Source organism: Moschus berezovskii, chromosome 11 (assembly GCF_049115385.1).
Source record: "Moschus berezovskii isolate FMDL1 chromosome 11, NW_MosBer_1.0, whole genome shotgun sequence".
Classification (NCBI taxonomy): domain Eukaryota; kingdom Metazoa; phylum Chordata; class Mammalia; order Artiodactyla; family Moschidae; genus Moschus; species Moschus berezovskii.
In genome coordinates, this window is record NC_142470.1 from 47224748 (window position 1) to 47241436 (window position 16689).

Consider the following 16689-nt stretch of genomic DNA (forward strand, 5'->3'; position numbering starts at 1 on the left):
CAATGTCAGATCAGTAATTTATGATGAAAATTAAATTCCATTAAATGTGCATATGTGTCATTTCTAAGATGAAAAGTCTAAAAACCTTATTTTAAAATAGAGTTGTAATAACATATAACTTTTAAATTCCATGAGTGGTATTTAGTACATTCACAGATTGCACGGGTGGCATTTAGTACATTCACAACGTTGTCAACCATCTATCTATTCTAAAACATTTTTTCATTACCCATAAAGGATAAAGGTACCCAGTGAAACAAGACATTCCATTCTGCTCTTCCCTCTAGGCCCTAGCAGGACAAGTAATTTGCTTTACAACTCAATGTATTTACCTATTCTAAACCTTTCATATAACTGGAATTATAATGTATGGACTTTTGTTGTTACTGCTTTCTTTCATTTAACATATTACCATGTTATAGCATATGTCAGTACTTCATCCCTTTTATGCCGAATAATATCCCTTTATGGATATACATCATTTTTTGTGTCCATTCATCTGTTGAACATTTGCATTATTTCTCCCTTCTTGCTATTACCAAATATCGTTTGATGTCCATAGTTTTTAACAATCATGTAAGTTTCTTAGCATGTTCTAGGACATGTCAGAAGAAAGTGCACTTTGCTCCTATACAATTTCTATTGTATATTTGATAAATGATGAAACTTCAGAGTGTACAAAAAGCAATGTGAATTTTTATTTCCCATTAACATAACAAATGGAAAGCAATTTGAGGTTGTTAGTAATGTCTAAGGATTGTTTTAATAGTTTTGGTCTTCTGTGTAGGCCCTTCATTATATGTTGTTGGTATCCGAAGTAGAGGAAACTGAAATCTTTAAGATTTGTCTTGAGTACTGGAATCACCTGGCAGCTGAACTCTATAGAGAGAGCCCGTTCTCAACATCTGCCTCTCCGTTGCTATCTGGAAGTCAGCATTTTGATGTTCCTCCTAGGAGACAGCTATATTTGCCTGTATTGTCCAAGGTAACAACAGTGTGTGGTTGAGTGTACTTACTCTGATTTTGGAGGATGAAATGAAAATGCTGGCTTTTATTTTTTGGCTGAATCTATCCATGCACAACCTGTGAGTTTGTTAGAAATGCAAATGAGATGCAGGAAAGTTAACAGTTGATTTTTGTCCATGTTTAGATTGACAATTACTGTGGAATTACATTATAAATATGTTTATTGTTTATATTGTGGGCATGATTGTGTTTGGTATGTTGGTGTTAAGTGCCATATTTTTGAGAGTGGGAGTTATATTTGATGTAACTAATTTCAGAGATCTAACAGATTTTTTTTTTTTAATTGCTGAATAGGTCCGTTTATTAATGGTTAGTAGAATGGCTAAACCAGAGGAAGTATTAGTTGTAGAAAATGATCAGGGAGAAGTTGTAAGAGAATTCATGAAGGATACAGATTCCATAAATTTGTATAAGAATATGAGAGAAACATTAGGTAAGTTAATAAATACTATTAATTTAATCCTTATTTTTAAAAATTGTATTCTTTTGTGGAAATACTGTTTAGGAAACAAGGCATGCTTAGTTTCTGAGTCTGTTAATAGCCATCCTTATTAGAGTGCTGTGGGCTTAGTAAAAATCTTTTTGCTCATTAAGTTTTGCATTTTAAAACATGGAATTTTTTCCCTTCCTTGTAGTTTATCTTACTCATCTGGATTATGTAGATACAGAAAGAATAATGACCGAGAAGCTTCACAATCAAGTGAATGGTACGGAGTGGTCATGGAAGAATTTGAATACATTGTGTTGGGCAATAGGCTCCATTAGTGGAGCAATGCATGAAGAGGATGAAAAGCGATTTCTTGTTACTGTTATAAAGGTATGCAAGAGATAGGTGTGAACTAGAACCTTGTTAGTGTATTTTACTATAAATGACTGAAGTTTTTCTTACTTTACAGGATCTATTAGGATTATGTGAACAGAAAAGAGGCAAAGATAATAAAGCTATTATTGCATCAAATATCATGTACATAGTAGGTCAATATCCACGGTTTTTAAGAGCTCACTGGAAGTTTTTGAAGACAGTAGTTAACAAGCTCTTCGAATTCATGCATGGTAAATCCTGTTTGCTTAATATATTTTATTTTTGCTTAATGGAAAAGGCAAAATTTTTTTTGATATTTGTTTTTGTTTTGTTAAGAGACCCACGATGGAGTCCAGGACATGGCTTGTGATACTTTCATTAAAATAGCTCAGAAGTGCCGCAGGCATTTTGTTCAGGTTCAGGTTGGAGAAGTAATGCCATTTATTGATGAGATTTTGAACAACATTAACACTATAATTTGTGATCTTCAACCTCAACAGGTATGTGGATCAGTAAGCATATTTTTCTTAGAAAATAACTACTGTTTTAATGAGAATTCATTAATGGGGGTAGAATGCCACTAATGGATTTAATTCAAGTGTTTCTGTGTTTAAGTTTTTATAGTGAGGCAGAAATTCAATCAGAAGTGTGTTAAACTGAATTACTATTTAATTATTACTGACATGTTAACAAAATTAGCTTAAGTGTGTAAGTTATTTGTATGTGATTTCCCTTGTTATAATGCATACAAGTAAAATGTCTGCCTTTTAACATAGGTCCATACATTTTATGAAGCTGTGGGGTACATGATTGGTGCACAAACAGACCAAACAGTACAAGAACATTTGATAGAAAAATATATGCTACTTCCTAATCAGGTTTGGGATAGCATAATCCAACAAGCAACCAAAGTAAGTTTTAGTTACTTTTTGTAAAAGTTCTAATGGAATCTAAGAAAGTTATATTTACAAAAGTTGTAAATTCAGTACCTAGACATGTGTATCTGATCCATAGTGCTTTGTGTGCTTTTGCACATTGAAAGAATGGTAACGTTTTTGCTCTGTTTGGATGATATTTTGGGAAATAACTTTCTTCCATTCTTTAGTAATAAAGACTTTTGCAGAACTTTTACACTTTAAGATATGTGTGATGGTGGTTTGTAGTAATGTGGGTAATTTTTTTTTTTTTTGCTTTAGCGAAAAGAATTCTCTTAGAATAAATGGAGTTGTTTTTTGTTCTTACAGAATGTGGATATACTTAAAGATCCTGAAACAGTCAAGCAACTTGGTAGCATACTGAAAACAAATGTGAGAGCTTGCAAAGCAGTTGGACACCCATTTGTGATTCAGCTTGGGAGAATTTATTTAGATATGCTTAATGTATACAAGTGCCTCAGTGAAAATATTTCTGCAGCTATTCAAGCTAATGGTAAGCAATTCTGAATTCTTATGGAATAATATATTAAATCAGTTCTCCTTTCACTGCCTTAGCCATAAGCATTTAGCACTTTTGACAAAATACCTCCTGTGTTTTAGGCAATCCTCAACAATTTTTAATGACTTGCACATGCCCCTTTCCCTTATAAAATTAGTCTATTTTCCCAGGAAATTCATCAGTGTCCTCTTTTTTGGGGGGGCATTCCGGGTGGCTCAGTGGTAAAGAATCTGCCTGCCAATGAACTGTGGGTCGGGAAGATGCTCTGAAGGAGGAAATGGCAGCCCACTCTAGTACTCTTGCCTAAAAAAATCCTGAGGACAAAAGATGCTGGCAGGCTATAGTTAATAGGATTGCAAAGAGTTGGACATGAATGAGCACAGCACTCTTTAGGTTTTCTAATGGAGAATGGGAAACAAATAGTATCTGAAGTACATGTAACTGCCAATGTAGAATTTTAGTTGTCAAATGGGATTCCACCTGATTTTGTTTTTTAGGTGAGATGGTTACAAAGCAGCCATTGATTAGAAGTATGCGAACAGTAAAAAGAGAAACTTTAAAGTTAATATCTGGTTGGGTGAGCCGGTCTAACGATCCACAGATGGTAAGTGAGATGTCATTTTTGTTTTTTAAAGTTGATACTGTACTTTCTAGAATGTGTATATATTCTGTATGCATTTAGCTATTTTAAAGGTAATTTAGATGTTTGCGTTTGGTGTTACTTTATAGCATTCTATTTATTGGAGTTCTGGAATCCATTAAAATAGTAAGATCCCTTCTCCAGGGGATCTTCCCAACCCGGGAATCGGAACACAGGTCTCCTGCATTGCAGGCAGATTCTTTTACCCGTTGAGCCACCAGGGAAGCCCAAGATACATACCTTCTTCCAGAGAAATTTCTGTTGGTAGGGGGAGGGTGGTGATGTAATAAGATAGTTGAGATGGTTGGGTCATTTTTATTTTCCATGGATAGCGTTCAAGTGAAAATTTTTTTCCTGTTGGTTTAGGGAGCAATTTGTAAAGCTGTCATAAGAGCTGTTTGCCTCCTTAGTGAGAATAAGCAGTTTCCTAGTTGAAGGTTTGAAAGTCTCTTGTGCTGTCTTATTCCTGTCAGTCTTAAATGGTTTTCAGAAAGTAACTAGCTCCATATGCGTGAACTTGGGGGAGCTATTTATGTTTAGTTATTATTAAACCTTTCTTCTTTGGATTCTTGGCACATGATGATAAATCATTTCCTGTTCATCACTATTGTGTGGAAGTAGCATTGAGAACTGTGCTACTTTCATAAATTTGATATTTCAATATTGTTCCTATTAATACTGGAAAATTTTTTCAGGAAATTACCAAGGTATCAAACTAGTTTACAGCTAAGATTTATGTTAAACTTTGGGGCTGTGAATTCAAAGATAGTCAAATAATTCAGATCCAGTTTGTAGGAAAATAAATTCAGTGTTAAGAGTGGAAATATGAGAGTGGTCAAGGAAAGGATAAATGAGGCATGGGTATGAGTGTGTAGTATGGGTAATAGTGTAAAATAATCAAGAACTAATATCTTTGTATAGTGACAGACTATAACTAAATTTAATGTGATCAAATCACTGGACTGTGTTAATAGGAACTAATGTCATGTAGGTCAAAAAAAGGATGTAATGTACAAACATGGTGTATAAAATTTACACTGCTGTATGTTTTGTAAGAAAGTTGAATAAATCTTAAGCATTTTTATCACACTTTTTCTGTTTATATCTATGTGAGGTGTTATATAAAATATCTATGATGATCACTAAACTTACTCTATAATCATTTCATGATGTAAGTAAACTTGTTGAACTTAATCACGTCTGAGTAGAACTTAAAGGAAGAAAAAGAAGGGAGAATCGGTTCTAGTTAAGAGGAAACCTAGTAAGTAAAAGAAAAATAATTTTGTGCTTATCCTTCAAATCTTGCTAGGCCTGTTTTGTGTATTGGGACACTACTCCTGTTTAGTTAAATGAAACATGATCATATTTATTGAGCACATCTTATTGGAGGATGCATTGTAAAGCATAGAGTTTACACCTTAGACTGTTTATTGGGAATCTCGGAAAGCCTACCACAGTCTTTCTTGCATAGTGTAGTTCCTTTTTTGAGAGTAAGTAATGGCTATTATTTATGATTATTAAACTATCGGTTAGCCTTCATTAAATTTAAAAAAGCATTGATGGTGGGTGTCTGATTTTGGTTAGATGTGAATACTTTGGTGTACAGTTAGGCATTACCTTCCCTGTGCCTCACACACAGACACACAGTATCCCTAGAATCCTGGTCCTGCCATAATACTTAGAGCTGGTCACTTGATTTCAGGTCCCAGTTTTCTTTAATAAGTGTAGATTTAAATGTCCATGACCCTTTTCTGCCTATTTTGATTTCTTGATTATTCTTTGTACAGTTCTAATACACCAGAATTAAAGCCATAAGAGTTTCCATTTTTCAGTAGATGATCAACCTAAATTAAGTCTTACAAGGTGACATTGACCTAGCTGCTTAGTAAGAGTTAGCAAGTGCCTGGATTAAAATTACAAGTTTTGTTGTTGTTTTTTTTTAACAGGTAGCTGAAAATTTTGTTCCTCCTCTGTTGGATGCAGTTCTCATTGATTACCAGAGAAATGTCCCAGCTGCTAGAGAGCCAGAAGTGCTTAGTACTATGGCTATTATTGTCAACAAGTTAGGAGGACATATAACAGCTGAAATACCTCAAATATTTGATGCTGTTTTTGAGTGCACATTGAATATGATAAATAAGGTATGCAATTTGCATTTCAGTTACATAATGGCAAGTTCTGCAGTTACCCATATAACTTTTAAAAGCAGAAATGATGGCTGTCTATGAACATAGTGTAAATTTTAGGCTCTAATGTTAAAACATTGGAACTTCTAGATAAGTACTTGTTTTTTAAATTTGCCAAAGTTTTTTATTCAAATGCCAGCTAACATTTATTTAAAACTTGAAACATTTTAGTCACTAGGTTTGTTAGTAAAGTGTAGAGTGGGAAAATGTATTGACCAAAAAGAAAAACATGTAAATATATGTGTACACATTTACACAGTAGACTTTTTTAATCTCTGTTACTGATCTCAAAGTCACTTTAAAGTGGTAGCAAATCTCTACAAGTCTCAATGCTAATAGAAAATGTGATGGTCTTTGTCGGTTTTGTTGAGTTCTCTTTATAATAAGATGACCTTGTATTCCTTCATATTGACAATTCATTTGTGTAATAGATGGTAATTTTGTTCTCCCTTACCAGGTAAATTGTATTGTCTGTGAGTTTGACTTTCAGCAGGCCATATATTTTACAGGGTCCACTAACAACTCCAAATATTTATAATGAATTAGAGCTTGCTTTCCCTCTTCCATTTAATACAGTTTAAGGCATTGAAACTTCTGTTTTGTTCCCACCATTTATTTTTAGGACTTTGAAGAATATCCTGAACACAGAACGAACTTTTTCTTACTACTTCAGGCGGTCAATTCTCATTGTTTCCCAGCGTTCCTGGCTATTCCACCTGCACAGTTTAAACTTGTTTTGGATTCTATTATTTGGGCTTTCAAACATACCATGAGGAATGTAGCAGATACAGGTAAATACATAAAAATGATGTTCTTTATTCATTTGCCTGCCAAGCCATAATCCACATTCAGACACTTACAGATAGACACCTATCTATGTATTTATAGTTGCAGACAAGAGGTATCACTTCACTTGTCATGGTTTTGTTTGAGTGCATCAGTAATGGATATGGAGAGAATCAACTAATCCTTAAGAAATAATGGAAAGGTGGTAATGGTTAGATTAGTCTGTAAGTAAGCAGTCATTGATTCTAATTTAACTCCATTACTGAGTCAAGATAATTTAGGCAAATAATAGTCTTTAGCTTAAAAAAACGAGAGGGCCTTTGAATTGTTTAATAGCTGAAGTACTATTGTGAATGTTGTCAGTATGGAATAACTTGGTTGGCTTTATATGTCTTTCAGGCTTACAGATACTTTTTACACTCTTACAAAATGTTGCACAAGAAGAAGCTGCGGCTCAGAGTTTTTATCAGACTTATTTTTGTGATATTCTTCAGCATATCTTTTCTGTTGTGACAGACACCTCGCATACTGCTGGTAAGAATTTAAAGCTGTAAAAATTCTATGTTCCTTCTGATCGTTATTACATCTTAAGAGTTTAATGATGTCCTTCTTATCAACAGGTTTAACAATGCATGCATCTATTCTTGCATATATGTTTAATTTGGTTGAAGAAGGAAAAATAAGTACACCATTAAATCCTGGAAATCCAGTTAACAACCAAATGTTTATTCAGGAATATGTGGCTAATCTTCTTAAGTCCGCATTCCCTCATCTGCAAGAGTAAGTATCCCTTTTTATAAACTTAAATTTTTTAAGGTGTTTTTTTTTTTTAAAACGATTAATCATTGTGTTTTAACTTGCAGTGCTCAAGTAAAGCTCTTTGTGACAGGACTTTTCAGCTTAAATCAGGATATTCCTGCATTCAAGGAACATCTTCGGGATTTCCTGGTACAGATAAAGGTATCTATTTTATTTGCAGTTGCAGAAATGTTGAGGGTAAATACTGATTGAATTCTTGCATCCCAAATTCACCACTTTTTGTAATGAGTAAAATGAGTGTGCTTTTAAAATATGTACAGTTTTACTCTTTTGAGATAGATTACAGAAAGAAAAACTTTAAATCAAGGCCAGAAGAGATAGGTTTAAAATGTTTGGGGTAACTTATGTCTGTTACAACATTGTGATTGAATCCCATAGATATTTTTAAAGGAGTGGGGGGATGGAAATACAGTGATAGTTCCTCTTGGGATTTTCCACATTGTTAGTAAAGAATTCATTTTAGGGGGAACCATGGTGATTAGCAGATATCAGCCTGTTTTACTGCTGTTACAATGCTTTGTTGACTTAGGGAAGAGGAATTTTTGTTGTATCATCGTGTTTTAAAGAAATCTAAAAGAGTTGATGAGTTCTTGTCCATATCTATTAAATAAGAATTGATTACATAACATATGCAGGTTTTTTCCCCCCTCCAAAATACAAATTTTTTTTAAATTGTTAAAAGGCTAATTCATACAGAGTTATAAAGGATGAATGATAATAAAGTTGATCATTAGTCTTTCTTATTATCATTGCTCTTGAAGTATGTTTTTTGTTTTGGCAGGTGGGTTCTTTATCACTAGAGCCACTTGGGATATATGTAATCCATATAAACTAAAGTACCTTAGAGATGGTTACTTTATAGTTGATATGGATTACAAAGAAAGCTTTATATATTTTATTTTTTTATTTATAAAATTTAATAAATGGTACAAAGCACAATGCCATAAACATTAACAGTTAAAATATCACCAAATGAAAAAAATACTGTAGAATACACAGTTGCAAAAAGCTACATTAAGTTACTTTACAACTGCCTCAAGCTGCAAAAAGAAAAAAAACCCAATGTCTTATCTAAGTTATCCCTCTCTCAAAATAATGCCATTTATATTATAAACCACGAACTCCCCATCAAAAGATGGGAACTGCTTTTGTTAATTCATATATATATATATATATATATATATGTATGATATATATATATGACTATCACTTTGCTATACACCTGAAACAAACACGTTTTATATGTGGCATTATACTATCCCCCTTTGTAATCTTTGCCTCCCAACTAAAACATTTAGTTTTTAATTCAACTGTAGAATTGCATATATAATTTAAGCCCAACAATTGATGGATAAATTACATTGCTAAGTATGTTGACAGTTAACTGTCTTTTTCCAGGAGTTTGCAGGTGAAGATACATCGGATCTCTTCTTGGAAGAACGAGAAACAGCCCTTCGACAGGCTCAGGAAGAAAAACACAAACTTCAGATGTCTGTCCCAGGCATCCTTAATCCACATGAAATTCCAGAAGAAATGTGTGATTAAAATCAGAAGTCATGCTGGGTTTTTTTTTTTTTCCCTTTTTTTTTTTCTTTTCCTCTGCAACTCTTGTTAGCAGATGAAAACAGCATCTGGATATTTGTCGACCAAAATGATGCCAATTTGTAAATTAAAATGTCACCTAGTGGCCCTTTTTCTTATGTGTTTTTTGTATAAGAAATTTTCTGTGAAATATCCTTCCATTGTTTAAGCTTTTGTTTTGGTCATCTTTATTTAGTTTGCATGAAGTTGAAAATTACGGCATTTTAAAAAATTTTAACTTCATCCCCATTTTGTGGCAGGGATGGGGGGAGGAGGCAAATCCAATTTGAACATATACTTGTAAATTCTGATGCAAAAGTATACAATTTTTCCTGTAAAGAATACCAATTTTTAATTAGGGAGCATTTTCTTTCTAGCCTGTATTTCAGTCTAGAAGAAAAGATAATGAGTAAAACAGATTGCGTTGTTAAAAGGATTATAGTGCTGCATTGTCTGAAGTTAGCACCTCTTGGACTGAATTGTTTGTCTAGACTACATGTATTACAAGTCTGTATGGCAAGTTTGCAGCAAGATCATGTGCATATCATCCCATTGTAAACGACTTCAAAAAATATGGGAACACAGTTAGTTATTTTTACACAGTTCTTTTTGTTTTTGTGTGTGTGTGCTGTCGCTTGTCGACAACAGCTTTTTGTTTTCCTCAATGAGGAGTGTTGCTCATTTGTGAGCCTTCATTAACTCAAAGTGAAATGGTTAAAAATATTTATCCTGTTAGAATAGGCTGCATCTTTTTAACAACTCATTAAAAAACAAACAAAACAAAACTCTGGCTTTTGAGATGACTTATACTAATTTACATTGTTTACCAAGCTGTAGTGCTTTAAGAACACTACTTAAAAAGCAAAATAAACTTGGTTTACATTTATTTTCCCTTTATTGGCTCAAACTTATTCCTGTATTAATGAAAGTGGTTATTTATGTTTAGGTATTAGGTAACGTTTTTAAATGAATTTTGATAACTGTTGACTTCCAAGTATTATTTCTAAGGTTATTGAGTAAAGGCAGCATTTGTATAAAATGAACATGTTCCTGAGATATCTTCTGTTCCCAAGAAACAAACAAATCCCTCCTGTGACAGCTTGGCGCACATTTTACCTTTACTTGCAGTTAAAAAGCATCTTTCCTCTGGTTAGGAGCAGGGGGTAACAAAGCTGTAGAATCCCTACAAAATATGAAAAGGGAATAGAAAAAGGAAACCAGCTTGGGTGAGCCTGTTTCCAGATGATTAAATTAGCCTTCTGTATACCTAAACTAAAACCTAAGCATTTGAAGTGCCTCGCGTTTGTGGAGAATCAGCAATTTCATATAATTGCTGTTCTCCTAACTTTTTATATAGGTTTTTGGCAAAGATTGGCATTATTTCAGTAGAATGTAATCATGCATAAAAATCTTTTTAAAACAACAAATAGATGTTTTAAATATACAGAGGAATATTGAAGTACTTTGTTTAATACTTTAGCTTTGTTAAAAGCTTTAATTTTCTTACTGGTGTTTGCCTATAAATAAGTTTTCTTGGAACAGTTAAAAGAGTTCAGTTTCAAATCATATGCTGTATTTGAAATCAGCTTTCCATCAGTGGTCATGTATAATTTTCTTACCCTACAGCCCTACCTTGATATGTTTTGAATGTTAAAGAAACCAAAATTTGGCCAAAATGAGAACATGCTAATAGAAAATTAAATCTATTGTGGGCATTTCTTGCTTGAATAAAAGTTAATCATATCAGGCCAGCCTCAACGTGTTTTACAAGAAAACATACTGATAAACTGGCCGTTTGAAATGTTTGGCTCAGTGTTGTTTAACTCTTGCCTCATGAGTTGTTATAAATTGTGAGAGAACTGGAATTGTCTCATAAGTATGTCTGAATCTTGGTTTAGACACCCATTAGAATCATAGACAAGTCATTTCTGAAAATGGTTATCACAAAAGCTAATTCCTGTGTCCTTGTTAAGAGGATATCAACAGTAGGATGCAGTTCTAACACTTTAGCATCTTTGAAAATCTGTGGCACCTTAAAAACTGTGGTGGCAGTACTGTTGATATATTTCCCTGCTTGTCCATGTGTGAACTCAATAATTGTTTGTATGCATTTATTGCTATTTAAAATTGTCTTATAAAAAAATATTAAAGTATTTTAGGTTGGTCAGCAACAAAATGTTACTTCTATGCAAAAAGGCATATGAAGGCAGCAGGATATAAACTTGATAAGGGGGAGTAAATAATCATTGGAAGAATACTCACACTTCCATATTTTCTGACATTAGTGGCAACCAAGTTTTTCTTGGGACCTAAGCAGGAAAGCTGGCCATAAGCTGTAAATATGCAAAGAATTGTTCACCAAATGCCAAGCAGTGCAATTTTATTTATAAGAAGTTGATACTGAAGTTTCAAAAAGGCTTCTGTAACCAATTTTTATTTTTAGTAAGGACTATTGTCATAGTTGAAAGTGTTTTCTTGTTCTCGATGGTGCATAAAAATACATCTTGCAATTAATACCTTAGAGTTGGAAAAAAAGCAGAAAGTTATGAAAGTGTGAATTCAAACTTCACTGGCTATCAACCCCACATTGAGTCAGGTCTATGATAGGGTCTAGGATGCAGATTCGATGCCAACAGATGTGCAAGGATAGACTTGGTAAAAATGCAGTATTAGAATACTGTGAGATTAATTGGTCTGATGTGGTGGTGTATGTATTGGATTTTCCTCCTGGAAAGTTTCCAACAGAATTCTATTCTGTAATGTGTGAAGACTCAAGCCTATAGAAAAGTTTAAAAAGTTAACGTCACATAGCCTTTTTTGATGTTCTGATTAGAAGAAACTCAAGGACAAAATGTCTGGAATGTTTTTCATAGTTTGTGTTTTTCCCAAATGAGTATCCAATTTAGGTTCATGCTTTTTGCATTTGTAGTTTTTAATTTCAGTGATCATTGTTCTCTTGAAAAATATTTGGTTACTATGCAGATCTGGTTTTTACAGTATCTTCTCTTTTTTCATGTTTATCTAAGCATAGTTTATATTCTGTATTGTCTGCTGTCCCAACTAACAAATCCCTCCTGTGTACCTCTACCCCGATAACTTTGCTTTTTGAGTACACTTATCATTTTTATTTACTATTTTATTTTAGAGTCCACAGGGAATAAGCCCTATTAGCTTACAAAAGTTACAAATTTAATATTTTTATAAATCAGCATTTTAAGGCGTTTTTGCTCGTGTTACAAGAAATAGTTACTTTGTTATTTGGTGATGCTCATATCAGTGGTGTCTAGAGAACCAATACAGATCTTTGGGAAGTGCAGCTTTATGATAGAAAGTTTAGGCAGTTTAGAAATTTTTTTCTATCCCCAGCACCTGGATTATACTCCAAGGTCAAATATTGTTGTGGGAATTTCAGGTTTTATACTTAGACCCTGGACAGCATGGAAAATAAAAAGCTTCCCCTTTTAAGACCCAGAAAAAGTTGCAGAACACTTTGGAATATTCCAATTTCCATAACCCCGCCCAATAAGAGAAACTGAGAAATACCTTGCTAAAGCTGTATGGATTGCTTCTCTGAATAAAACTGGTGTTCTATTAATGAGAAAGGGGGAGAGTGAATTGAAAGTCTTAATATAAAAGTTGAGTGAAAAGGACAAAAGGCAGTTGACTCCATGAGAAAATAGGTCTCCTCTAAGCTTTGAGGTATTGGAAATACCAAAGAAATTGCTCCTCTTACAGTGGCAGTTTTTGTCATTCACTGTACACAATTGAAAAAAAAATCTGTACAGGGTGGCAAACAGAACCATTTACTCCTTGTCTTTGTTAGTAATGGCCTTGTGTCGATTTTCAAGATAACTGCTGAAACTAGTATCCTGACATTCCTAGGAATAGAGGCATTACAGAAGTTGAGGAAGTTAGGCCATGCCTAGGAGTTCGGAAAGTTTATATGGGAAACCTATTATTTACTTTGTGAAAAGGGTTAAAGCCATAGTTGCTTGCAAGCTGGGATACACTGGTTTTTTTGTGTTCTAGCAGGATTATCCCTAAGAGATCCATTATTGGTGGACTGAACGTTAATTTTCTGTACTTGCTACCCTAAACTTGAAGTTCCTGACCCAGAATATCCTTTTTCTACAACTGTGACAGGAAAAGAAACTGGGCCTTCCTCTCTTTGATCTCAAAAGTTCTGAGATCAGACATTTCCAGACTTACTCTGCATGGCTGCATCAGGTAAGAACCAACCATTCCTAAGTATTTTTGGCCTTTCTGTGATTCATCCAGCTCTTAGACACAGTAGTAGTGGTGTGTTTTCCATCTTGTTCTTCAGACTATCGGCCCACAAGAAATCGTATTCTTGAGTCCACCTCAAGTCTGAATCTTAATCAAAGACATTTGAAAAGGTGGGACCAAGTCCTGAGCTTTGGCGTAGACAAGCCTGCCCTTTAGGTTACATTAAGCATTACAACTGGTGTGTTTGCTTGCTTAAAGACTAAGAGCAGAAATGGTTAGTCTGTCTATAGGAAGAAAGATTTCTGCTTCTGAAGGTGTTTACAGCTAGATCACAAGTGAGCTGTTAAGAGGCTACAACGTTAAAAATAGATCATATAACAACTACTCAGATTTATCTGTGCCTAGCCACAAATAAAAATCATCCTGATTTTAGTAAGCTAGATTGCTCCCCCAAGATATTCTTTATTCTGTGAGGTGATGTGCAGTAAATTCCATTTGCCTAAGTATTTACACATATTGTGCTCCATAGAGCCTTAGCTGACAACACATTGCTTTCACTGGGCTGGGTAGGCTCTGCTTGTCTCTTAATTTAAAATCTCTTGTGCTTTCTGACCATTAAGATAAAGGACTCCCTTAGAAACAATTCTTTTAAAGAACATAGTTAATTTTTCACCTTTCATTCATTCAAGCTCTCCAAAACTTGTATGTATTTGAAATAGATTTTGTTTATACAACTACATGTAGTTAAAATTCATAGCTGAGGTAGGAAATGGTGTTAATTCATAAATTGTACCTATTCACCTAAGTTGTCAAATTATCAGTCTCCTTAGTTCTTCAGAGTGACCCCTGAAGCCATGTTATTTTGTCATTTTGTCTCCATGAAGCAGCTGTGTGAATGTTGTATCGTTTTAAAGAACTTTCAGAGTTTTTCTGAATTCAGCCATTACGTCACAAAATTAATAATATAAATAATAATGAGTTTCCTAGAGTCAAAGAAACCATAATCATTGAGTAACTTCAGGGTTCCTTAGTAGATACAAAGTTACAACCTCAGGAAAAATTTAGTTTTTGGCAAATCTGAACTATAAGTTTCTCAGGCTGCCTTTGCAAATAAATTTGACAATGTGCCTGCATTGTTGGTCATCTACTCTTATCAAGATGATTCATTTCAGAACATCCATGGAATTTTGGAGATAAGAGTTTTAGAATAATCTTGGAAAAATATGCATTAAAACACTGCATAGTCTGGCTGAGGTTCTGTGAAAGCATATTGTTTTTCATGAAATTTCTAAAATAGAAGCTGAAAGCTCATAAGTTTGAAAAACTGTTTCTCACTGATTCTTAGAAAAAGACTAAGAAAATTCCAATAAATATGCATTCAAATGTCAAGAAACCATGTATCCACAACTTCTGATTTTTGAATTTGAAGAAGAGACAAAGATGACAGTGTGAAACACTTTACCAGTTTTACCAGCATGATAAAGTTACAATCCCCCTCTTCCAAAACCTTAGCTTTGCTCACAAGGAACCTACGAGCTATGCCTTCTGGAATTGTCCCTTAGAAATTTTCACACTGAGCCAATAGACTGAATGAGAGTTAGGACTTTTGTAAAGGAGATAGAATATTTGAAAGAGAAATCAGTTAAACTGGCAAATGGCTGAAACCATTTGGGGCAGATCACTTCATAAAGTTCATATTGAGGTTGATTCCACTTAAAGAGTACCCATTGACAAGCATTTGTGCACCTAAAAGATGCAAGTAATCCACTGTGAAGACCTCTGATCTTCAATATGCAGTATGGTTCAGGCTATATCTGTTATCTTTTCAAATTTTGCACTCAGAATAATTAAACATGAGGTTCATAAAGTTTAGACTTCAGAGCCCCTGTCTCACAGGAGTCCTTTCCAAAGCCCTTCGGGGATCTTAGCTGTTTACAGTGATTGTCAATTTTTTTTTATTTGTGATTTTTATGATTTATTCTCAGACGTATTCACTTTCGTACATAATTGTACGTTTGTAATTTTGTATTCTTGAATGACCTCCTCCCTCCCTTAATTATGTTAGCTTTTGGATAACTGCAGAACCTGGGTCCACCACTGTTTATACATTTGTTACTTGTTTTCCTTCAGTCCCACAGTTACTTCGCGGGGATGGGGTTATTCTTTTGAAAACAGGAAAATTAAATGAACCAGTGCATCCTAGATACTGTGATTTTTCAAGCCTTTCTTGGTTCCCAGAAAAACTAGTAGTTAGACCCTCAGGCTTCTGGCAGGAGACTGCCAGAAATCTCAGAATCTACCAGCTCAGAGGGAAGGAACTAAACGTACTGGCAGAAGTTCTCCAACTTTAATCTCAAGTCAGACCACTCTCCAATGAAAATCACAACAGACAAGCCTCACTCACGGACAAAGCCTTCCAGTTAATTTTTTTATTCTCATGAACAACTAAGGATTACCAGGCATCTGAGGGCGGCCTGAATATGAACGATAAAACAGGAAACAAACGGGAAAAAAAAGAAAACATAATGCACAGGCAAGCAAAGTAAACAGGCAAAAACTATTACCAATAACTTAAGTAGTTAAAGCTATAGCAACCAAGAAATAATAATACATTAGAGGTAAATTTAGAGAACAGAAAGCTTGATTAATTTTTTTTTTAAGATTTAGAGATTATTTTGACTGTACTTGGTCTTTGTTGCTTTGTGAGGGCTTTCTCTAGTTTTGGCAAGTAGGGGCTAATCTTCATTACATTGTGCGGGCTTCTCCTTGTGGCTTTTTCTTGTAGAGCACAGGCTTTAGGTGTGCAGGCTTCAGTAGTTGCGGCACACGGGCTTCGTTGCTCTGAGGCATGTGGAGTCTTCCCAGACCAGGGATTGAACACAGGATCCCTGCATTGGCAGATGGCTCCCTATCTCCTGTACCACCAGGGAAGTCCTACTAATTAAATTAATTAAATTTCTGCTATTCTGTAAAGGTTTAAGTTGAATTCTCCCCAAAATAGAGTAAAAAGACAAATCACACAAAATAGAGATAATGATATTTGCATACATTATGAAATGATTACCACTTTAAGTCTAGTAATCATCTGTCCCCATGCGAAGTTATTACAGTGTTACTGACCATATTCCTTATGCTGTATATTACATCCTCGTCGCTTATTTGTAACTTGAGGACTGCACCTCTTAATC

At 34.3% G+C, this 16689-nt stretch overlaps 1 protein-coding gene across 2 annotated transcripts in view; it reads left to right on the top strand.

Moving 5' to 3' along the window:
- XPO1 (exportin 1) overlaps positions 1-10160 on the top strand; it is a 43527-nt gene extending 33367 nt beyond the window's left edge. For both annotated transcript variants that reach the window (XM_055399482.2, XM_055399483.2), the window contains 14 exons: positions 788-985; positions 1321-1459; positions 1662-1843; positions 1923-2079; positions 2165-2328; positions 2605-2739; positions 3073-3256; positions 3760-3866; positions 5849-6043; positions 6711-6879; positions 7274-7408; positions 7495-7654; positions 7738-7834; positions 9092-10160. In XM_055399482.2, coding sequence (XP_055255457.1) covers positions 788-985; positions 1321-1459; positions 1662-1843; positions 1923-2079; positions 2165-2328; positions 2605-2739; positions 3073-3256; positions 3760-3866; positions 5849-6043; positions 6711-6879; positions 7274-7408; positions 7495-7654; positions 7738-7834; positions 9092-9238 — 2169 coding nt within the window. In that variant the 3' untranslated portion in view covers positions 9239-10160. The remainder of the gene's footprint in view (positions 1-787; positions 986-1320; positions 1460-1661; positions 1844-1922; positions 2080-2164; positions 2329-2604; positions 2740-3072; positions 3257-3759; positions 3867-5848; positions 6044-6710; positions 6880-7273; positions 7409-7494; positions 7655-7737; positions 7835-9091) is intronic.
- The last annotated feature ends 6529 nt before the right edge of the window (positions 10161-16689 follow it).